The sequence below is a fragment of the Delphinus delphis genome, chromosome 11, assembly GCF_949987515.2.
Source record: "Delphinus delphis chromosome 11, mDelDel1.2, whole genome shotgun sequence".
NCBI classification, from domain to species: Eukaryota; Metazoa; Chordata; class Mammalia; order Artiodactyla; family Delphinidae; genus Delphinus; species Delphinus delphis.
Genome location: NC_082693.1, coordinates 64683826 through 64708300, shown reverse-complemented (window position 1 = coordinate 64708300; position 24475 = coordinate 64683826). Strand labels below are relative to the sequence as shown.

The following is a 24475-nucleotide window of genomic DNA, read 5'->3' as shown; positions in this document are numbered from 1 at the left end:
CAAATAAGGGCTTTTTCTGTTTTGTCCATGTGTTTTGGAGAGCGGGTTGTTAATCATTTACCAGTACACCATTGCTGCTATTGCTCTCTGCCTTACACACTGTGCTCCACTGACACTGGTTTTGTCTGTTCTTCCACTATGTAGGCTTGCTCCCCTCAGTTTAGGGTCTTTGCCCTTGCTATTCTCTTCAGATATTTCTCCTTCGGATTTTCATATGGCTGGCTTGTTATCAATATTCAAGTCTCAGTCCAATGTCACCTTCCCAGAGTGGCTTTCCATGGTTATCTTATTCAAAGGACCACCATACGTGACTCCAGTTTCTCAATAACATCAACCTTATCCCTGCTAGGATAGTGCCTTTAAAGTCATTTCCTCTGGTATTAGTTAGTTTGTATTTGGTTGCAAGTCACAGGGAACCAAACAGTAAAGCATATATTTGTCTCATAGACAAGAATCATGGGGTTGCACAGTTCAAGGCCAGTACACAGCTCAGTGATGACATCAGGGGCTAGGCCCCTTCCTTCTTCCTACTCCACCTGCCTTAGCATGTGACAGCCATTTTCATGATCACAAAATGGCTGATTCACCTCTAGGCACATTTAAGGCTGGCAAGAGAATGGGGAAAGAGTAAGGGTTCAAAGACCAAAAAGCTGAAGCATACGCCAGCATTTTGTTCATCTAAAAAGCCTGCCTGGGGCTTCCCTGGTGGCGCAGTGGTTGAGAGTCCGCCTGCCGATGCAGGGGACACGGGTTCATGCCCCGGTCTGGGAAGATTCCACATGCCGCGGAGGGGCTAGGCCCGTGAGCCATGGCCGCTGAGCCTGCACGTCTGGAGCCTGTGCTCCACAACGGGAGAGGCCACAGCAGTGAGAGGCCCATGTACCACAAAAAAAAAAAAAAAAAAAAAGCCTTCCTGGAAGCCATACCCAGTGACTTTACACTTACAACAACTTGGCCAAATGACAGAAGAGTCTGGAAAGAGAAGTATGATTGCTTTCCAGATTTTGTAGTAGAAGGCGGCAAGGGATATGAGGGTTTTAGATGACTTTGGGGTAGATCATTCATATTGTTTGCCATAGTACTCAATACATTTTTATGGAATTAGTGGACAGTGTGCCTTAAATGACCCAGCTGTATCTTCATCCAAGTTCCAGATGCAGATGAGTCATCAGTTAAATTCTGCAGTCTAAATGTTAACCAAGTTAATAAAAAGTCATCATTAAGGAAAGAGAAGATGATAATTGCACTCTTCCAGATGACTGGAAGTTCATCCCACTTAAGTTCCAATATTTTATTGTTTTTGGTTATAATGTTCAACTATTTTAAAGGAAGTCTTTCCAGAATATGGTATCTTACTATCATCAGGCAGTTGATGATGATTTGGTCATTTTTAATTATTAAAATATGTTATCAAGGGGCTTCCCTGGTGGTGCAGTGGTTGAGAGTCCGCCTGCCGATGCAGGGGACGCGGGTTCGTGCCCCGGTCCGGGAGGGTCCCACATGCCGCGGAGTGGCTGGGCTTGTGAGCCATGGCCGCTGGGCCTGCGCGTTCGGAGCCTGTGCTCCGCAGCGGGAGAGGCCACAACAGTGAGAGGCCCGCGTACCGCAAAAAAAAAAAAAAGTTATATCTGTTTGCCTCAGTTTGCGATGATGCTATATTTAAAAAATAAGTTTGCCATACCTTTATTGTTTTATTTCTAATCCCTTTTCCATGGCAGGTTAGAGAAATAAATAAGAGCATGGGCACTGGAGTCAAACACCTCTGGTCTTAAATCCTGGCCCTACTAGCTGTGTAACCTTGAGCCAGATAATTCATCTTTCTGAGCCTTAGTTGGTGTTTTGTTTTATTTTGTTTTTAACTATACAATAGGAACAGTAGTAATCCTTTTATGTATTTTTGAGGATTTTATAAGATGAGCTAAGTAAGGCAAGTAAACAATGAATAAATGATGGCCTTTAACTCACTTTATTCTGGATCCCATATTAAACTATCAGTAACCTTAAAGTGCATCTGTGAACCACTTTCTGCATCAGCACCATCTGAGGTGACTACTAAAAGAGCAAATTTCAAAGCTTCACCCTCAGCCTCTTTTTTTTATCTTAATTTTTAATAAATGGTCCAGGGTTATTTTGTTGTTGTTGTTGACTAAAATTTGAGAACCACTGTTTTCAGCCCTCAGGCAAGGATTTGTTGATCAGATTAGCATAATCTCTGTTAACAATGTTGGAGAAGTGGTGCTGGGAATGATTTTAACAATATAGATTCCTGAGACACATCTCAAATGTAGTCCAGATTCTAGAGCCATATTGCCAGGATTCAAATCCTAACTCTACAACTTACTAGCTCTTTCCTCAGAGAAGTAATTTTAACTCTATGGGTCTCAGTTTCCTTTTCTGTAAAATGGAGATAATAGTACCTACTTCATAGTGCTAAGAGAAGGAAAAGGTTTAAAATTCGTGCATACTAAACACTGTACGTGAGAGCAATTAGCAATTGCTGTACGTGACAGCAATAAGTAACATTGTTATTAGATTTCCTGGCGTGTACCTTGAGAGGCCATATCAGTGATTCTCAGCGTGGTCATCTCTAGGGAGCGCTCTGAAGATACTAATGCCCAGGCCATATCCCAGAACAATGAAATCCGAAATATATGTAGGTAGGATCTAGGTATCTGTTTTTTGTTTTGTTTTGTTTTTCAGTTAACCCAGGTGATTCCAGTGGGTAGCCAAGGCAGAGAAACACTCTTCCCTATCATTTAAATGCTCTCCAGAGAGCTCCCTGGCAGTCCAGTGGTTAGGGATAGATGGTGGAAGTATGGGCTTGAGAGTTGGCAGACCAGAGGACGAGTCCATTTCAGAAAAAAATTGTGAGATCTTCTTGCCTTCACTGTGTTTGTCAAGCAGCCTCCCCAGTCGTTACCTAATATTTCTTCTAATCTGAGCTATCCTGATAAACCCAGACTTCTGTATTAGTAACCAAATTTTGTAGAATAGTTTCATAAAACAAGTGTGAGGTTCTCAATGAGAACCCTAAGGGAACTCATAAATAAACTACACACACTTTACTGCAATCATTTTAAGAACAAGTATTTTACTTACTCAAAGGCTTCTTTTGCTTCCTTCCAGACCTTGGCTTGCAGGTTTCTGGTACTTTTGCAGAGCTAAAGGGAATCAGAATTTCATTTTAAGCTCCAGTCTAACATCCAATTTATCACTCACCACATCTTTGCAGCACCAGCCAGACCTGGGCTGGAGCGACCTGATCTCACTCACTCACAGTTTTTAGACTTCTTTTGGCTTTTACCAACTGCCACATACCCCATGACCTCATACTGCTAGATTTCCCTGGATAGATGCCAGCAAGATGGTTCATGCTCTAGTGCCACTGCTCTCCAGATCTCTCCCTCTGATCAGATAGGCAGAGGGCAGGCAGATCACCATGTCTGCTGCCTGTGTCACCAGGAAAGGGATTCTAGTCTCCCTCTGCAGGCAACCCCCAATGGCTACAATTGGTTCTATTTGGAACACTCCTCGCTTGGTTAATGGAAGAGAAGCAAAAGACCTAGTATTCTGTCCAAAGTTAATGACTTAACAATTTTTCATGAATTTTCTTTCATCTCACAATTAAATCTTTTTTTTTAATCAGTTTATTTATTTTTGGCCGTGTTGGGTCTTCGTTGCTGCGTGTGGGCTTTCTCTAGTTGCGGCGAGTGGGGGCTACTCTTCGTTGCGGTGCATGGGCTTCTCACTGCAGTGGCTTCTCTTGTTGCAGGAGCTTGGGCTCTAGGAATGCGGGCTTCAGGAGTTGTGGCTCGCAGGCTCTAGAGCCCAGGCTCAGTAGTTGTGGCACACAGGCTTAGTTGCTCCATGGCATGTGGGATCTTCCCGCACCAGGGCTTGAACCTGTGTCCCCTGCGTTAGCAGGCGGATTCTTAACCACTGCGCCACCAGGGAAATCCCACAGTTACCTCTTAAACGGCCTATGGTATTACATTACATAACAGGACCGGCCCAGCTTTGAATAAGTCTTAATATGGTGGATAGTGTCTAATTTCTTTGATCGCTCTTTTTTGAACTTTATATCTCAACTTTGGATGGTCATAGGAATCATCTGGAAGCTTAAGAACAAAGAAACAAACAAAACCTCATGACTGGATCTCACACTTAGAGATTTTGAATAATTGGTCTGGGGAAGCAGGCTGGTTTTAAAACTCCACAGGTGATCCAGGTGAGCGGCCTTTGCTAGCAGCATTGTTTCAGGATGGGGCTGGTACTTAACACTAATTACTTTCATTCATGGACTTTTGTCAATAATTCTGAGACTCCCAGAAGAATCCCATTCAGTGTCCTGTTCTACAGGGTATCAAAGAGTAATAGAAAATGCAAGTGTTTCTGGAATGCTGGGGCTGAAAGAAACCTGAACCATCATTTTGTTCACTATCTCTTGAAATGGGGTCTGTGAAACTACTTTAGAATCACTTGAATCATTTGTTTAAAAGGCAAATTCCTGGGCCTTATCCTCATACCTCCTGAATCAACCTCCCTCAAGTGGGGGTGAGGGGTCAGGAACCTACATTTTAATACATTTCCGCAGGTAATTCTTAGGCACACTCATGTTTTAGAACCATTGATTTGTAGCAGAGGTTCTTAACCCTGCATGCACATTTGAATTAAATAGGGCTATAAAACTACCCATGCCAACTAGACCAGTGGTTCTCAACCATGGCTGCACTTCAGCATCAGCTTGAGGGCTCTCAAAAGCCTAATGCCTAGGCCTCCCCCTAGGCCAATCTCACTGGAATCTCTGGGGTGAGACCCAGCTATCCAAGGGCTTTAAAGCTCCCCAGGTGGTTCCAGTCTGCAGCCAAGGTTGAGAACCACTGTTCCATATATTCTGGTTTAATTCATTTGGGGTGAGTCTCAGGCATTAATAACTTATTGTGGTAATCATTTTGCTGTATACATATATCAAATCATTATGTTGTACGCTTAAACTAATACAGTGTTATATGTCAGTTATATCTCAATAAAATGGGGGAATAAATAAATAATTTTAAAATGTATTCCAGGTAATTTTAAAGTGCAGTCCAGGGTGAGGACTCCTGAATAGTCACTTTCAGCTTTTCTGAACTTCTTCTAGTTCAGTCACGTGATACCCTTTAGCCTACGGATTCAGGCTTGAGTCCTTTCCCCCCACACCAGACCCAAGCCAGTCTTGATCACGGCTGATAGTGATCTGGAGGTTTCGTCTCAGGAGAAGTTAGTTATATGTCCACCTAGACATAGACCTCTAACCCCTGCCTTCCTAGCTAGTCTCATTAATTAATCCATCATTCATTCAACAAATATAAACACCTAATATCTGTCAAGTACTCCTCACTGAACTATGGATACAATAACAAATAAGATACTGTTCCTGACCTCAAGAAGCTAATATATTTGCAAGGGTGAAGGATGGAGACATATATGCAAAACGAGCTATAGCAGAGAGTAGTAATTATTACAGTGGATAAGTGAACAAAGGACTGTGGGATCATGGCTATGATAGCAACTAAATCTGCCTTGGAGGGTCAGGGAAGACATGCCTAAGGAGATGCTATTTAAGCCAAGTCTTCCCTACATGACCTAACACACCCTCCGTGATATGATTTCTCTCTGCTGCATCTCTTGCTACTCTTGGCCTGGTTTCAACTTCAGCCATACTGAACTCTCAGTTCTGTGAATGCCCCACACTCTCTTGGTAAGGCTTCAATCCGCACTTATTTGCCTGGAACTTTTTTTCTCCTTGTCCTCACCTGTACCTCCTACCCAGGGCTGTGCTTAGCTGTTATTTTCACAAAGAGCTCCTCCCTGACCTCCTGGATGATGATAAATGTCTTGGTTAGACATCCATGTACTAGCCTGTAGAGCTGCTTTTATAGCTCATGCCCCCTCTGTTGGGTATCTGTGATCCGTCAGACCTATAAATGCCATGAAAGCAAGAGCACCCCTCTGTCTCTGTTACCACAGTGTCTCCCATGCCTGGCACTATTGGATGAATAAATTAATTGCATTCCAGGAACAGGGGATGATATGTACAAAGTCACAGAGACATGGTGTTCCTGTGGCGTGTCCTAGAATAGTGAAAATTTTGGATGGTGAACGTATAGAATGGGCAGGAGGAGGTTTCTAGAGATGAGTCATACGAGGTTGGTTGTTAAGGGCTTTGTATGTAGCCCTAAGTGGTCCGAATTTCACCCTTTAGGCAGTAGGAAGCCAGAGAAGGTTTTATGCAAGAGAGTATAATAATGAGATTTATCACTCTGGGAGCAGAGTGGACAGTGGACTGTAAAAGAAAAGCCACTTAAAGAACAGTTAGGACATGTTCCAGTACCTCAGGAGAGAAGTAATGAAGCAAAGGGTTTCCATTCAAAAGGCATTTTGAGATAGAACCTGCAGCACTTACTGACTAATTGCATGTGGGGGTGAATCTGAAAGATGATGCCATGGTCTAGCTTGGAAGACAGGCTGGATGGAGATGCTATTAATAGAAATATGGAATATAAGAAGAGAAGAGCTAATTTCAGGAAAAAAATATGATGAGCACAGTTTTAAACATGTTGAGAGTTCCAAGTGCCTGTTGGCATCTAGAGTCTTTCATGCAGTTAGAAATGCATACAATTCTTAGCTTGGTATCTTACTGATTGTGGATGTGGCTGGTGTGGTACAGTTGACTATATTGACTTTCAGTTTATGTAACAAAGGACAGACTTTTGAAACTGGCAGTGTCTTACTGATTTCAGGATTTATGCTTCCTTGGGCTAAGATTGGCAATCAGTTGGCAGTACGTCAAAGGAGAGTGTCCATTAAAGTTACTTTTTGGTTATTTTCTTTGGTTAGATACATAAACCTATACCAACCCCACCCTAATTCAGAGGTGGTAGAAATTTTATTATAGGTAGCTATACTGTTATGTTTTTTTCTCATTTAGCTGTGAATGCAGAAGTGTGTCTTGTTAAGCTAGTGCCAAGTTTAATAGGAACACAAATTGAGGGATGGATGGATGGATGAATTTATAATCTGATGGCAGGGATACGGGATACTTTCTGGAGTTAATCACTTAGGAATTGAAAATCTCTATTCTATACATAAATGCCTAAGTGACTTTTCAGTGAGTTATTGACTACAGCAAGAGAGGTAGAAGAGATCACCATAAGTATTATTATTATTATTTTTTTGCGGTACGCGGGCCTCTCACTGCTGTGGCCTCTCCCCTTGCGGAGCACAGGCTCCGGATGCGCAGGCTCAGCGGCCATGGCTCACGGGCCCAGCCGCTCCGCGGCATGTGGGATCTTCCCGGACCGGGGCACGAACCCGTGTCCCCTGCATCGGCAGGCGGACTCTCAACCGCTGCGCCACCAGGGAAGCTCCACCATAAGTATTTTTAAAATAGCCTTCATCATATCATTTTCTTTTGGCAATACAAGACCATCCTGGGAATTTTAAAGCTATGGCTATAAGAGGCTGTGTTTCTTGATATATTAACGTGTGTGTGTGTGTGTGTGTGTGTGTGTGTGTGTGTGTGTGTGTGTGTGTGTAAGTTTTATTTGGGGCAAAATGAGGACTATAGCCCGGGAGACAGCATTCCACATAGTTCTGAGAAACTGCTCCAAAGAGGTCTGAGGGAAGGTCAATGTATATATGATTTTCATGGAGGGGGAGTACATGCAATCAAGCTCTTACTTTTTGGAGAAGGTTTCTGCTGGTCCTGTGAAAATTACTGCTAGTCACGAGGAGCAGACACCACCATGAAGGATTTTAGTGCTTTTCTAGATACGAGGAAATGCAAGAACTGGGCTCATAAAATCTTCTCCTGAAAATATCTAACTATATAAAGACCTGTTCTGCCAGTTTTTCCCAAAGCACAGAGGGCCTCATTATCGACCTCCACCTTGAACTCCTTTTAGGGGGTGTTGAAGGTCAGCAGCTGCAGCAGCTCATAATTTGATCCTTGTGGAGGTAGATGGCAAGTGCCAGTTTGTAGGTGACAGGGCCCCCTCACTGTCATAAATTCGACCATGGTTTGAGAGGTATATCGTGACCATTTTGTCCCACAGTGCTAGGAATGCTCATTCCCAGGTCTGACAAAGATTTTGTTGGTAGGCCACTCTATGTGCTACTATTGGACTAGACCTTATTAACGTAGCCAAAAGTCTCTGGACCGTCTGTCTTACTAGTCTGTTGCAGTCCAGGAAAAAATCCCCTCTTGTTGCATCTTGCCATATCTGGAGTTACACTGTTACAATCATCGATCTCATATAGAGCTATATATTTTTGTCAGAGGCTCATTGACACATTTGGTAATGCAAGAAACAACAATCTGGTAAAACAGGCAAAGTGTGAATAACATAGCTAGCAGTATTATTGAAGTCATAAGTAAGAATTAATTTTATTCTTCCATTAGGTGCAGCCCAGTATACCCCCAGGTCATCTGACTTAGTCTGTTCTCTACTGGTCCTTATCTTCCAGGGAAATTATATATTGGCACTGTCCATACGGCCCAATTTCCTAGCATTATTAAGCTGGTTATCCTTAGTATAATTTAATTGTTCCCAAGATACAGGGGGGGCCTTAAAACTTAAATGACCGTAGCCTGGTGTTAACCACATAAATTACACCAGACTCTGGGGCTGCAGTGATGAATAAACCCAATTAAGTTCTTACCCTCAAGGAGTTTATCGACAAGTGGAGAAGATGCACATTAATCAAATCGTCATACTAATAACTGTAAAAATGCAGGTGTGATAAATGTGGAATGCGAAAAGAAAACCTGAAAAAAGCATCTCAGAGGTAAAATTAACAGGGTTCATTTGGTTATTGGGGTATCAGAATATACAAAAGACATGCTTCCTGCTCTTCTTTCCTGAAAGAATATTCAGACTAATTTGTGTGACAAGAAATAACTTATGAGAAATGCCATTAAGGAAGATGTATTAAGTGACAAGTTGTGTGGAATAGATTTAAATGACCTTTTATCAAAAGATGAGATCAATAAGCTATGAATTGTAAATTCTCATTTTGCAATTAATTCCACTTACTTTTCTTTGTCACTGTTTTCATTGTCACTGAAATGATGGTACTTTGGTGATGAGATTCAGTTTACTCCATGTCTCTCCATTTTGATTTTTTTTTTTTTTCATTCAGATGTTGCCAGAGCAATTGAATTACTGGAAAAACTGCAGGAATCTGGAGAAGTACCAGTGCACAAGCTACAGTCCCTCAAAAAAGTGCTCCAGAGTGAGTTTTGTACTGCTATTCGAGAGGTATGAGACTAAGATTTTAATAACTATATTCTGCCATATGTCTTCTGAACAGAAAACATGTCTTTTCCACACAAACAGTTGAAATAGTTAAGATTGTAACTGCATCTTAGCTTTCTAACTGCTTGGACAGATGATAAAAATAATTTAGTCTGCTAAATTCCAAAATTAGATTCAGTTAGGATTTATGCATTCATATAAAACCAAATGTTGATCTTATGGTACCAATGAAGTGACTGCCTCAGCAGGGGACTCTGGCGTGTAGTCTAAACTATTTAGTAGTCACATGAAGTCATCTGGAAATTCAGGTAGAAATAGTCATAATTAATGGGGACTGAGCTTTTCTTAAAAGAACACTCAGCTAAATCTTCCTCAGGTAAATCTGAAAGAGTAACCTCCTACTGACTAAAGTTATAGTTATCCAGACATTACTGTCTAGTGCAATAAGGGGAAATTGAACAGGCTGATATGCCCTTCAACAAATCTTTATAATGCTTTCCTGGTTAACAGTTTCAAGAAGCCTGAGGTGAAACAAGTGTGTTTAAAATGACTGTTTGAATTTTTTATTGACTGGTGGTGGAATTGACTAATCAATTAATGTATTTCACTGGTTACAAGATGTACACTTAAGATATATACACTACATTGTTTTATTCAGTAAGCCCATCACTCCTTCCCTATCAGGTACTAAATAATAATTCATTAATTAGCACTTAAAGTGCATATATCCAACATATTTGTCCTGCTAGAAGTCCCCAGTAGTGAATTAAGTACTGTCATCCTCTCCAAAGCCAGCTGAACCCAGTGACTGCCAGGAGAGTTTGTTGTAGCAGAGGGCATGCACCTCTCAAGGAATGCTTGTATCAGCCTCCCTTCCTCTTTGCAACTCTACTTGTGGGTAACACATACTCTGTGCCTCAACAGTGCTAGTTTATGGGTTGTCACTAAGTGAAAAAACCTCAAGTGCCTAAGGCAGAGACACACAAGACCTCTCTCACTACATATGTAAGCCATAGCCTACCCAATGAGGTTAATATTTGGATTTTGCTGGGATTTGACTTAGACTGTGCTTGTGCTAAATCTTTATTAAGTGAAGGCGTTAACTACTTAATTTTTGTTTATAATGAACGCAGCTTAAGGAAATAACCATAATTCTATCTCTAAGCTTTTTTTTAAATTTATTTATTTATTTATTTTGGCTGTGTTGGGTCTTCGTTGTTGCACGCAGGCTTTCTCTGGTTGCAGTGAGCGGGGGCTACTCTTCGTTGCGGTGCACGGGCTTCTCACGCGGTGGCTTCTCTTGTTGTGGAGCACGGGCTCTAGGTGCACGGGCTTCAGTACTTGTGGCACACAGGCTCAGTAGTTGTGGCTTGAGAGCTCTAGAGTGCAGGCTCAGTAGTTGTGGTGCACGGGCTTAGTTGCTCCGCGGCATGTGGAATCTTCCCAGACCAGGGCGTGAACCCATGTCCCCTGCATTGGCAGGCAGATTCTTAACCACTGCGCCACCAGGGAAGTCCCCCATCTCTAAGCTTTAATTGATGAATTTGACCGAAGACTGAAAGAAAATTCCTCAAAGTGTATGAATTCTCGGCTATCAGCTGCTCAGTGGGAAAGGTATAAGATATGTAGAAACTCCACAGGCCTCCTGTAGTCACTCTGTAGACTAAGGCTAAGTCCCCTATCTTTCACAGAGTGCTGCTCCCCTGAGATTTGGTGGCTGACTTTTCATCTTAGATATCCTATCACCTTTCTATTTCCACAGAACTAACTAAAGAATAGGAACCATCGAATCTCTCTCTCTGCTCACTGGGAGTTTGGCTTGTGATCAGTGCAAAGTCTCTACTTTTATGGAACTTACATTCCAGTGAGAAAATGATGATAAATAAATATATAATACAATATCAGAAAGTGACAAGACTATGGAGAGAAATAAAGCAGGATTAAGGGAGTACGGGTAGGGCTCTATTAAATTAGCGTGGTCAGAAAATAACCTAATTGAAGGAACAAGTCACACAGGTATCAGGGGGTATAGTGTTCCAGGCAGAAGAAATCACAAGTGAAAAAACACAGAGGCAAGAATTATCTCAGTCCATGGAAGGAACAGTGAAATAAGGAAGGTAGGCTTCCTAGAGGCAGCTGGAGAGCAGATCACACAAGGCCTCGCAGGCCATGGTGAGAACACTGGACTCTATCCTAAGCATGATAGGAAGCCCTTGGAGAATTTTACCTCACCTGATTAGCTTTTTAAAAATGTTCCTCTGACTACTTAGAGAATACAAGTGTCTGTGCAAGAGTAGAAATAAGAGAGACCAGTAATAAGGTAAGGAGTAGGTCACGTAAGAGATGAGATGATGGCAGCCTGGACCAAAGTGACAGCAGTGCACGTAGTGGGGAGTTGTCAAGTTCAATATGTATGTTTTTGAGAATAAAGACAATAAGCATTGACATATTGGATATATGATGAGAGAGAGGCGTCTCAATGGATTCTTAGGTTTGGACTTGAACAATCGGATCAGTGGTGATATAATGAGGTGGGAATCTCTGGAGGTGGACCAGATTTGGATAAGACTATACAAGAGCTCTGTTCTGGGCATAGTAAATTGACGGTCCTTTTCAGACATCCACGTAGAGATGTCTGGCAGGTATCTAAGTCTGAAGCTTAGGGGAGAAGCTGATGCTGGAGATGTAAATGCGATGTAGATACCTGTTCACATAAACACACAGGCCTTCTTCTTTAAAGACCTTGGTAAGGAAAAAGAGGATGGGAGTAAGAAAAAAATGAAAAGAGACATTGTATAGGCATTATAAATATATCTTACAAACTCTGTGGTAAAGTGTGATATGTTTATCATTAGTGGTCCATGCAAATCTATAACTGATCTATAAGCAGTCCAAAAATTTCAGAGGGGAAAAAGAGATATAATTTATCTACCTTACATTTTATAAACTTGGACTAAGATTAATTTTATGTTCACAGCACCGTCCTTAGTAATAATTTTGTTCTTAAAGGCAATACATGTTAAAAAAATAATAAAAAAAAAAAAGGCAATACATGTTATATAGAAATTGATTTGGTCCCTTCATCTTGGCTAACATTTCATACCAGTTGCATAGTATTGTTTATATTTGTTACGTCTGGGATTTTTATTATTCTTATGGGGTTGTTTTACACTAACTGTGGGAAGTAATGATAAAAGTGTAAAGCCTATATGTATACAAAAATTCTGAATCATTGAATAATATTGCAAATCCATCTAATGAAAATTTGTTCAATAAAAATATAAAATATGAATACAGTTTGCCAGACAGGTGAATCCACAAGCCAATAAAGTACAACTAGGAAGTACGATGATGTAAGATGATGAATACCTGAAAATAACATCTAATTTCACTCCTGGTCTCTTGGGTACTGCCTGTCATGCTGGCATGAAACCTTTGAACTTTTGGTTTCTTATTCAAATAATGCTCAGAATTTCTGTGGTTAAATTATTTGGCTTTTCAGAAATATTTGCCAGTAAATACTTTCCAGTGTGAAAGTTATAAATGTTGTCAGGACTGTTGGAGAAAAGAACAAGAACTACAGAGGCACCCTTCTTAGTTGCACTTACCAGAGCAAAAACAGGTGCAGGTTACACCACTGCCAACAAGACTGTAAAGCCCAAATTATGCTTTAAAAGAAAGCAGGACAAGCTATTGCCGGTTTTGTTTTTGCCATATACATGTGTGACAGTAGTTATTGTTTCATGTTGAGGCAATCCCATATTTTGCTTTACATTTGGGTGAAACCACCGAATCAGCTTCTGGCGTATGTGCAGCACTTATATGGGAAGAATAGTTTCATGAAATTTTATTTTGTTTTTTAATGTGGATGATTAAAAGAGATGAGGTGTTTTCTCTACTTAACTTTTTCTGTACTCTGTAACAAAGACTGAAAAAGTTTTGTTGAGATCAGTACTGAAATGAGACCATCTATGTATACAACTAAGAAAGTCATTGATCTATTAATAAATGAGTGCACTTGAATGACAATCCACACCCAGCTTTACTCACAGAATACAGATGGTCGTTGGCAGTACTTACCTTGCTTGTGTTTTTTTGCTCAGTGATCTTAACAAGACCTGATTAATAATTCAATTGTACCTATTCGGTGCAAGTAATTTCGGAGTACATGGCAGAGAAATGGGGTGACAGGTGATGCTGCTTTTCCAAAGTGAGAGGTACCGGTTGACAAAAGAAAGTTCACACAAAGTTTTGAATGAGAGATGAACTTTAAAACTCTATGCTACTGATTCCCAGTAAAAATCATCTCTGCCACTTTAAGTGGCTTCTTCAAGTTTTAGTTCATCACTGTATTAATTAGCTTGAATGACGCAAACTTATAAATTAAAATATAAGGAAAAATAAGGGTTGAAATAAAAGGATTATAAAATGTTGATTTTTGGAGAAGAGAATTTCCTAAGAGAATTAAGTTGCCGTTCAGATAGCTCAATTGCCAAAAGATGGACTTTTTCCCAACATTTTATATTCTTGTGCTTCAGAGTAAGAAATCAATAGTATATTGAATGGTCATATTTTAAGAGAAAATCCAATTTCTGCAACAGAATACCAAAATATTCCTTCTGAAACTAAAATGTTAAAAAAAAACCCATGAACAAACAGAATTAGTCATCTATTTACTATCATTATCTTCCAAGTTTTAAAGCCTTCAGGCTTCCTGCTTTCCAGAGTGATATGCTCACTGATCTGGTGTATGCTGTGCTGCTGAGAGCAGACCGTGGTGTGGACTTACTCCTACACTTATGCCTATCGCTTGCATATTTGAACCAAATATACAGAACTGAATGACATAGTTACCCCAAACTACCTTCCTTGGCCGATCACCAGATGGTGTGTGCTAGTATTTTCTAATACAATAGAACTATACAATAAGAAAATAAAACCAACTCTACCTAGAAGCTATCATTCTGTGATAGTGGATTATTGAAAAATATTCCAATTCTCCTCTCCTTCTTAGGACATATTACAGTTGGACTTCTCCATCCTCCCTTCAGCTACATGTGGTTATGACAACTGCTTTGATTAAGGAAATGTGAGTGGAAGGGTGCTTGCCACTTCCTCATGGAAACCTTTGAGTCAGTGCAGTATTTGCTATGTTCCCTTTCCTTTTCATACGACTAGTGATGTTTTATTTGATAAATGATCTATCAGCCTGGATTACAGAGTGGGAAAATGAGAAATGCAGGCTTTAGCTAACTCTTAATGAACATGTAGGATCAGCAAGCAGTAAACCTTTGTTACTTTAAGCCCCCAAGATGTTGGGGTTATGGTACCACAGCAAAACTCAAGCCATCCTGATTGATACTAAAATAGTCATCAAACTCAAATATGTTTTCTATTAAATCATGCGTCTCCATTTTCATAGCTAAAAAAAATAAAATAGTCATCAAGCCAAATTTACCTTGGAAAAAGGTTATAAGCAGTATCAACCCTTTTACTGCTATAAAACAAAATTAATTTTTTAAAACTATGTTGTGTTTTTAGTAAGCTGTGATAAATCTTTTTAAAACTATGTGAAATTATTATCTGATCTAGTGTACCAGTGCCCATTAGATGGCTCATAAATTTTTAAATGTTGAGACACTTTGGTCATAGATTGCATTTGCTTCTAGCTTATCTCCCATTTGCTCCTACTCTTTTTTTTCTTCCTTAGGATGGAGCTCATTAACCCTCCATCACTACCTCCCACCCCATCTAAGTCTCACACCATTTCTTTTTTTTTTTTTTTGCGGTACGCGGGCCTCTCACTGTTGTGGCCTCTCCCGTTGCGGAGCACAGGCTCCGGACGCGCAGGCTCAGCGGTCATGGCTCACGGGCCCAGCCGCTCCACGGCATGTGGGATCCTCCTGGACCGGGGCACGAATCCGTGTCCCCTGCATCGGCAGGTGGACTCTCAACCACTGCGCAACCAGGGAAGCCCCCCAGTCTGCCATTTAAGTGCTCTTAGTTTCCAATGAGTTTTTTTTTTTTTTGGAGGGATGTACAGATTTGAGAATTATCACCACCATGCCTTCCACCAGTAATATGTGGAAAATGTCACTGCTAGACGTTTTGTCAGATCAGAGTGAGCAGCAAAGTCATTAGAGCCGTGCTGTAGTCAAGTTTACCAATGTTCGAATCCCAACTTAGCTACTTATTTTTGACCTCTCTAAAATTTCGTCAGTTTTTAATAGCGGGAGTAATACCATCAGCCTTGAGGTGATTATGATAATTAGAGATCATACATGTAAAACCTCCTAGTACAGTCTGGTAGCCAATAATTACACAATCAGTGGATGCTATTATTATTAAAGAGTAGAGTCCCAAATTATTACTGGGTACAGTGTTTTGGTAAGTCAGGAAATAGTTAACAGATGGGAATAAGAATGGTAGTTTCTATAGACTAGATCTAAGAAAACCCATAAGACTAATAGACATATTCATTGCCCCACTGTCATGCATAAAAATAAATTGAGCCATTGCATCCTAATTCCACAGTCTCATGGGCCATAACTTTATGACTCAAGTGCTCATTCTTGATGCTGTTTTGTACAGCATCTTAATCTACTTTGTGCATGGAAACGCAGATGGCAAATGCAATGAGCTTTATGAGAAAGCTAATGATTGGTTGTATAATAGCATATAGATTTCTAATTACTTTAAGAAAACATATCCTTGGGTCAGTAGCGACAAGATGAGATGAAACAAGGATACACAGATGGAGAAAGAAGAGTTGGAGGAAGGGAGAGTGAGAGGAAAAAAGGAAGAGAAAGGAAGAGGAAAGAAGGGAGGAGGGAAGAAAGAAGGAAGGCTGGTTGATGCTAATCATGGCATAATGTACTATAATATAATGGAAAGGGCTACCCTGGTGGCACAGTGGTTGAGAGTGCCTGCTGATGCAGGGGACGCGGGTTCGTGCCCCGGTCCGGGAAGATCCCACATGCCACGGAGCGGCTGGGCCCGTGAGCCGTGGCCGCTGAGCCTGCGCATCTGGAGCCTGTGCTCCACAACGGGAGAGGCCACAACAGTGAGAGGCCCGCATAATGCAAAAAAAAAAAAAAAAAAAATATATATATATATATATATATAATGGAAAGATAGGAAGAACATTACATGGAATTAGAAAGAGCATTGACAATGGATTCAGATAACCTGGATTCAAAGTTTTGCTTGGCCATTTAATTATGTGATCTTGTGCAAGTTACTTAATCTCTATGATCTTGGTTTTGTTTGTTTTATTTTATTTTTTTTTTACATAAAATAACTTCCTGAGACTGGTGGGAATACTAGATCAAATGAGATAAAAAGTATAAAATACCTTGACTAATATAGTGCCTAGCTAAAAGAGTAACTAGTTAAGAAATTGTACCTATTTTGGTGAAATAATTAGTGGTTTTAGTGACAACACAAAATTTTACTATGTTTTAGTGGAAATATTAGTTACAACTATAGAGAATAATAGTTCTTTAGTTATTAATCAAACAAATGTAGAATTTTTTTTTTACACGATTGCTTTTTTTTTTTAATTTTATTTATTTTTGGCTGCATTTGGTCTTAGTTGCTGTGCGTGGACTTTTCTCTAGTTGTGGCGAGCGGGGGCTACTCTTCGTTGCAGTGCATAGGCTTCTCACTGCGGTGGCTTCTCTAGTTGTGGAGCACGGGCTCTAGGTGCGCGGGCTTCAGTAGTTGTGGCTCGCGGGCTCTAGAGCGCAGGCTCAGTAGTTGTGGTGCACAGGCTTAGTTGCTCCAGGGCATGTGGGATCTTCCAGGACCAAGGATCGAACCCGCGTCCCCTGCATTGGCAGGCAGATTCCTAACCACTGTGCAACCTGGGAAGTCCCTAGAATTTTTTTTTTTAATAGGAAGATCCACATTTTAAGAAAAATGTTGACAGTCTGGAGTGGTTTTAGAATAAACCAATATCGTAAGGAATCTGGAACCCTTGTCATATGTTGAGAAGATAATAACAACGGAGGTCATTTGGTCATATTTCGGATTACTTTAGAACAATAGTTTTTAACTTAAGGTCATGTATAGGCTTCATGTTGTAAGTGTGGAAAAAACAAATATATATAAGATTTATTTTTATTTCCTTCTCTTTATGTGCAAAAAATTTTATGGCAAACTATGTTTTTTAGTGTTTTACTTTAAATATGGATAGAGTGGCATGGATTCATTCTGTAAAATTATCATCCTTGTCATATAGTGGCATTTAGAATAGCATTACATTCGTCAGAATTAACAAAAATGTATCTGAAATTATGTTTATGCATATATTTCTGTTCATACTGAACTTAAGTTGGCAGATGACAAAGAAAAGAAAGCTTGGTGGCTCTTACACTTCCTTTGATTTTATTTGCATTGCTAAATGTGATGGGGCACAAAAGCCAGACTGTTTCTTGTGTGATAAGTTTCCTGCCAACAAGAGCCTGAAGTCAAGAAAGCTTATTTCTGAGCATCCTGAAAATACATCACAGAATATAGAATTTTTGTTTTCTACAGAAAAAGCTCAATTTTTAAAAAGTGAAAATTTACTAAAACTTATATTTGCCACAGTGTGTCTTGACACATTTCCAAGCAAAAGAAACCATTAAATAATTGGAGAAAGCTTGATCAAATCATGCGCTCTAGAAATGTTTGAACTGGTGGGTTGCTGAGAAAAACAACACAAAATTAAGAGTGCCTCTGTTCACTTGCTATAACCTACTTCTGAACTTTGATATTTTGCTAATATTTTGCAGCCAGTTATGGTGAAAATAATAGCTGTGCCATTTCCACTTGGCATGCAGTTGGGTGAAAACTATGATTGTTTCAGTAAGTTCTGATTTTTATCTGTCTTGTGAATGATGATATCCTGGTGTGTGTGTGTGTGTGTGTGTGTGTGTGTGTGTGTGTGTGTGTGTGTGTGTGTGAGAGAGAGAGAGAGAGAGAGAGAGAGAGAGAGAGAGAGAGAGAGAGAGAGAGAGAGAGAGAGAGATACCCCGTGGATATTTTAAAGGCCAAGTTCTAACAGTGAAAAGTTTCTTTGTTAAGCAAAACTCCTAATGGAAGAAAAATCTTGATACTTTGTGTACATGAGGAGTACATATGGAGTTTCTGGGTCTAGCATCCAGCTTGATTAGTGTGGTGAAGAAGACAGACATTCTACTTTTCATAGAGACTTATTAATTTCAACATCAGGGTGCATTAATGTCAAGGACTCTGACAATAATCCTAAAAGATGCCTTGCCTGCTCTGTGGAAAGTGGTCCAATAATTTCACAGCTATAGCCTGCAACCTATATTTTCAAGTTTTTATTTAGGAATGGAGCAAAATGTGTTCTTTTTACTGACAAAAGTTTCTTGGCTTTCCAGAAGATGTGTTAATGCTCTTGGTTGAACTTGGGTCAGAGATTTCAATATGTTTATTTTTTAAGTAAAGGATTGCTATATCTTAGAAAAAATTGACGAGAGGTTCATTCGAGGCTAGATTTTATTGTAGAGATGTTAGGCCATAAGAAGGAGGCCAGTCCCTAGATTCCAGATTTGCTGATTGTGTACAGTTGCTGTTGGAAACAGCTGCCATTTTGGAGGGAGAGATTTTAGAGCTGAAAATTTGTGACATTTACAGTGCTGAAAGAAGGATATCTGTGAGGGAAAGGGAGTTGAAATGGAGAAAGCCTTGTCAGTTTATGCATGGGGAAGATCTACAACAACTGGAAAGCCTGCAAAACTCTTTTAAAGGTTACTTCTGCTTAGATGATTCAAATGTAAAAAGGATTCAGACGTCATTCCTTGGTGACAGAGGCTGCATAGTTGACACCAGCCTTTCAAAAATAACATCATTTGACTTGAGGATAAAGGATTTGGTAGAACCTGAATTCAACTTGAAGTGTATTAGAGAAAGCCCAGGTGTCAATAGAAGGCTACTCTGCTCTGATAAAGTGTTTAACTGACTTTGCTATTGAAAGTGATGTGAGCTGCAGCTTTGAGCACTTGCTGCTATGAAACCAGACTCTAATTGATTGGATACTAAAAATGACATAAATATTTCCACGTAAAAGATAACTCCAAATATTAGCTTTTTCTAAACCAAATAAAACAGCCTTCTTATTGAAACATACTTTAAGCAGGCACAAAGTTTTCTTTTTTATATGATTTGTTTAATTTGGAATTATATTTTCTAGGGAACAGCCATTAATTTTTACGGAAAAAGAGTCACATTATCCTTTGTGAAATGACTCAATGTCAAAGGCCAAAAAAAAAAAAGAAAAAAAAGACATGAACATTTACACATGTATTTTCTTGGGATAACACCATAACTTCATTAGATTCTCAAAAGGGTCTATGATATCTCCTCCCACCCCCATCCCTCAAAAACTGAAGAAAACTCTGTAATAAAGGATGATGGTATCAGTTCAGTAACTACGTGACTAGTTCATCTTTAACTCTAAGGTCCTTCCAATTCTATGAATTTATACATAGTTACACAGCAAGTAATTTTCTTTTTAAATATTTATTTATTTTATTTATTTATTGCTGCGTTGGGTCTTCGTTGCTACGCACGGGCTTTCTCTAGCTGCGGAGGGTGAGGGCTACTCCTTGTTGTTGTGTGGTGGCTTCTCTTGTTGCAGAGCATGGGCTCTAGGTGCGCAGGCTTCAGTAGTTGTGGTGCGCAGGCTTCAGTAGTTGTGGCGCACAGGCTTAGTTACTCCGCAGCATGTGTGATCTTCCCAGACCAGGGATCAAACCTGTGTCCCCTGCATTAGCAGGCGGATTCTTAACCACTGCACCACCAGGGAAGTCCTTAATGTTTTTCTTTATGTAGATTACATGGAATTATGTAAAGCTGAGTATATATGCATGGTAGGAATATATGACTATGTGAGACTGTATGAATGGGGTGGGAAAGACAGATACTATGAAGATTTCTAAACGGATAAAAATAATAAAAGAATAAGTGTACTCATTTTATTGAGCTTTTCGGAGAAGCTAATCTATAATTTTATCACAGGAAATTGCAAAAACAAAATGACTACATCACCCACTGGAAACAGAATTTGTAAACTATAGTTAGAGTTCTATTCCTGCAGCTTTTTCAGAGAGAAGACACATTTTTAACAATGTAAGGCGTGTTTATAACATCAACATATCACTTTCTGGTAGCAAGAACAGGGTCTGTGTGGCAGGAACCATCTTAGAGTATAATTGCACTAATGGGTCATTGATCTTAAAGGTATCTAAACAGACCCTTACAAATAGTCTGTAATGACTCTGAAGGCTGTTAGCATCACTGTTGGGTAAATACTCAGCTCTAGCCTTTCTATTTGCTACTACAAATGATAAAATAAACAGTACATATTTCCAGAAGCTTGTAATTACATGTACTTACACAGTAGTTCAAAATAATAGAGCCCTCAGAGAAGCTGTGTTTTATATCAGTCAGATAAAGTGAACATTCTGTCTTCTGTTGAGGTCATAGGACTGCAAATCAGAACTTCTATTTTTGGCACCACGGATGATAACTTTTTTCTCTCAGTGAACAAGTCATTTAACCTTTTCTTGCTTCAGTATTGCCAACACATGTAGACAAGTCCATTTGTACAAGCCATCTAAAATGAATGTTAAGTTACAAACTGGCGTTTTTAACCAGCTTGCTGTTATCCCTGAGTGTGATTTGTACATAGAAAAGGGAATGAAATTAGTATCACTTGTAATTCAAATATATGCAAGGCACTTAACTTCCTCCCTCCCTTCTTTGTTTCCCTTCTTCATTCTTTTCTTCCTTTTCTTCTTTCATAGAAGACTTAGGGTTAAAAACTGACCACCACATCTTGTATGCATCATTTCCTTGATTTTTATATAGTTTGAGTGCCTGTGTTTAATCCTCAAACACATTTATTTTAATTTTATGTGTTTAAAATGTTATAAGGTATCATGCTAACAAAATCTTTGGGGATATTTTTTTTTTCACTTAATATCAGTGCTAAGATTCAAACTTTGTGTGTGTGTTGCTGTGATTCACTTGTTTTGACTGTTGTGTGATATTCCATTGTGTAAATGTTTATTAATTCACTCTCCCATTGGAGAGCATTGAGTTGTTTCCAAGCTTTTCACTATGATCATTGGTGTGGCTATTAACATACATGTGTTTATTTATTTATTAGATGACTAAGACTTCTCTTGGATATATATGTAGATGTGGAATTTCTGGTTCATAAGGTATAAAAATGTTCAACTTCAAGAGGTAATGCCAGTTTTTAAACTTGGTTGCTCTAAGTTATACCCCAGAAAGCAATATAGAAGGTGCATACTCACAGTAGCTCCAACTCTTGGCATATGAGACATTTAAACTTCTACCAGTTGAATAACTAAAATGGATCTCATTGCAGTCATCATTTGCATTTAATTGATCACTAAATTGTTGAATATCCCTTCTTGTGATTATTGGAAATATGTTTCTTTTTCTGTGAAACATCTGTTCATGTATTTTTCTACTAGTTTGTGCTTTTGTATATGTATGTATACATATATATTTAATATATTCTTGTTATCAATTCTTTACTGGTGGTGTATATAGTGAATATATTCAGCTACTTTGTAACGTGTCTTTAAGATGTCTTAAAATTGTTAAATTTTAAATATTCACATTAATCATTTTTTAAATAATCAATGCCATTTTGGTATCTCACCTCAGAAATATTTCCCTACTCCAGTGTCTAAAAGATAGTCACCTATAATTTCTACTAAAAGTAAAAATTTTATTTTTAAAATTTATGTCCTTAAACTATCTAGAGTTGATTTTTGTATAGTGTGAGGTAGGGATCCTTTTTTTTTCTTTTTTCATCTATAAAGGTAAATATTTCCAGCTTTATTTATTAAATAATCCATAATTTCCTCCTTGATCCATTACATTAATATACCAAAAGCTATACACAGGGATCTGTTTCTGGGTTTTCTGATTAATTGGTCAATTTATCTATCCCTTCATTATTTCCCTACTTATCTCATTTGGGAGATCCAAGGCAATGAATATGGGGGTGGGTGGGAGCGGCTGGGAGCGAGGCATAGTTTTAATTCTTGCAGGTTGTGATCCTAGCTTTTGTTTCATTAGGAGGTTTGTCAGTGCTTGCTAATGTGTAAAAGTAAATTAATAAGAGCAAGCCATTCATGGATCAGTGGACAATGATGAGTATGTGCCATAAATTAAAGCTTATGGTAACTCCAATTCTGTTCTTTGCACCCGAGGCCCAAGGAGGGAAGGAAAAAAAAAAGAACATAGCCTAATGTTCTCAGAGCATAGTTTCACATTCACAATTTGTGGGTCTCTTTCTGTTTCTTTCATCGAAGTTAATAAAGGGTTTAAAGTAAAGTCATCTATCTTACTAGAATGAAGGCAGAGAATGTTTCAGTCATCACAGTAAAATTAGCACCTAGTATAGTGTCTATAATAATGAGCATTTAATAAATACTTGTTGGATGCATGAAGAAATTCATTAAGATGGCTCATTTTCATTAGTAGACAAGCAGATATTTGATTTTTATAAGTCTTGAATTTCAGATAGGACTCTGAGTTCATACAAATCCCAGACAAAACATGATGACACCTCTAGTTCAAAAGAAGATCTTACTCACATTAAAATGGCTTTCAACTTTGAAAGGCTACATGTAATTAGAAGCAAAATTTTATTTACATTTAAAAGTTGTTTCCAACCTTGAAAACTGACTTTTAATTAGAATCAAATTTCAAGGCTCTTTATGTATTTGCATAAATATATATGTTGGTATAAATGTGCAAATATGTAACATGTGGGTTCTCATGTAGTAACTGTATTTGACATAAAATTAAATAATATGTATAGGGTGTAAAAGGAATCTTAGGAAGCACTTAGTCCTGTGCTTCTTAACTTTGGGGAGTTATAAACTGTGTGATTCTGGTGATTGTGAATTTGGTAAAATTATGGACCATTTTTCCAAGAATACGTACATGTGCAAATATTTTTTAAAAATTCAGGAGCTGGAAAATCCTCTGAAACTGATCCATTTGGCATCTTGATTTATTATAGCCTCTTAATTTTACAGATGAGAAAATAAGATCCAGAAAGTTTACATGGTCTTTCAAGCTAGTTAGTGCCTGAATTAGTACAGAATCAGTCTCTTGAATCCAAGTCTAGTTCTGGTTTCACTTGTTAAGGACAGTGGCAAAAATAGAACACTATGCAATGTAGAAACAATGAAACATTTGTTTCACTACTTATTGGTAATGAGCTAAAATGATTGGAAAATTGTATCATGATTCCATTTCCGTAATTCCTATTCATATCAGTGTTCCATGTGTACCAACAGCGTTATTTAAAATTTTTGCTTCTGGTTCTTTCTTTGCCTAATTTAACACAAGATAATGTATTGTGTTTTTGTAATACATTGTATCATATATTTGTTAAACAAATTTCCAGAAGGCAATGTAAAAATCTAGTTACTAATCTTTGTATACTTGGCATTATATCACCAAAACAGTTATGACATTTCTAGAAAATTTCAGTCCCTTCTGGAATAACTTAGGGCTTTTTTTTTGGAAGTATAGTTAGTTGATTTACAATATTATATTAGTTTCAGATGCACAACATAGTGATTTGATATTTTTATAGATTATACTCCAAACAAAGTTATAAGTTGTTGGCTAGATTCCCAGTGCTGTACTTTACAGCCTTGTAACTTACTTATTTTATGCCTAGCAGTTTGTACCTCTTAATCTCCTTTACCTATATTGCACCTCACCCAATCCCTCTACCCTTTGATAACCACTAATTTGTTTTCTAGGTCTGTGAGTCTGTTTCTGTTTTACTTTAGTATTTTTAAGACTAAGCTTTAGCAAATGTGTTTCAGGATCTATCACAAATATGCTTATCTATTCAAATGTGCCCATAGTCCTTTTCCTAATAAGTTAGCTTGACAGCCAGGGAAACCATTTCAACCAATAGCCACAACTTTAGGGAGAAGGCCTGCTCTCCTAGATAAAGAGAAAAGAAAACTGTTACAGGTAATCTTGTCTTCCAAAACTACCTTGTATTCTCATGTCTATTTGTTGGCCATATTATAAGAGACCCCAAATATTTATTAAGCCTGATACTTGGAAACTTTTTTTTTTTAAAGAAGATGTTG

At 38.7% G+C, this 24475-nt stretch overlaps 1 protein-coding gene across 5 annotated transcripts in view; it reads left to right on the top strand.

Moving 5' to 3' along the window:
- Positions 1-24475, top strand: part of LIN7A (lin-7 homolog A, crumbs cell polarity complex component) — a 399161-nt gene that overhangs the window by 137842 nt on the left and 236844 nt on the right. For all 5 annotated transcript variants that reach the window (XM_060025314.1, XM_060025316.1, XM_060025318.1 and 2 more), the window contains one exon: positions 9184-9302. In XM_060025314.1, the coding sequence (XP_059881297.1) occupies positions 9184-9302 (119 nt within the window). The remainder of the gene's footprint in view (positions 1-9183; positions 9303-24475) is intronic.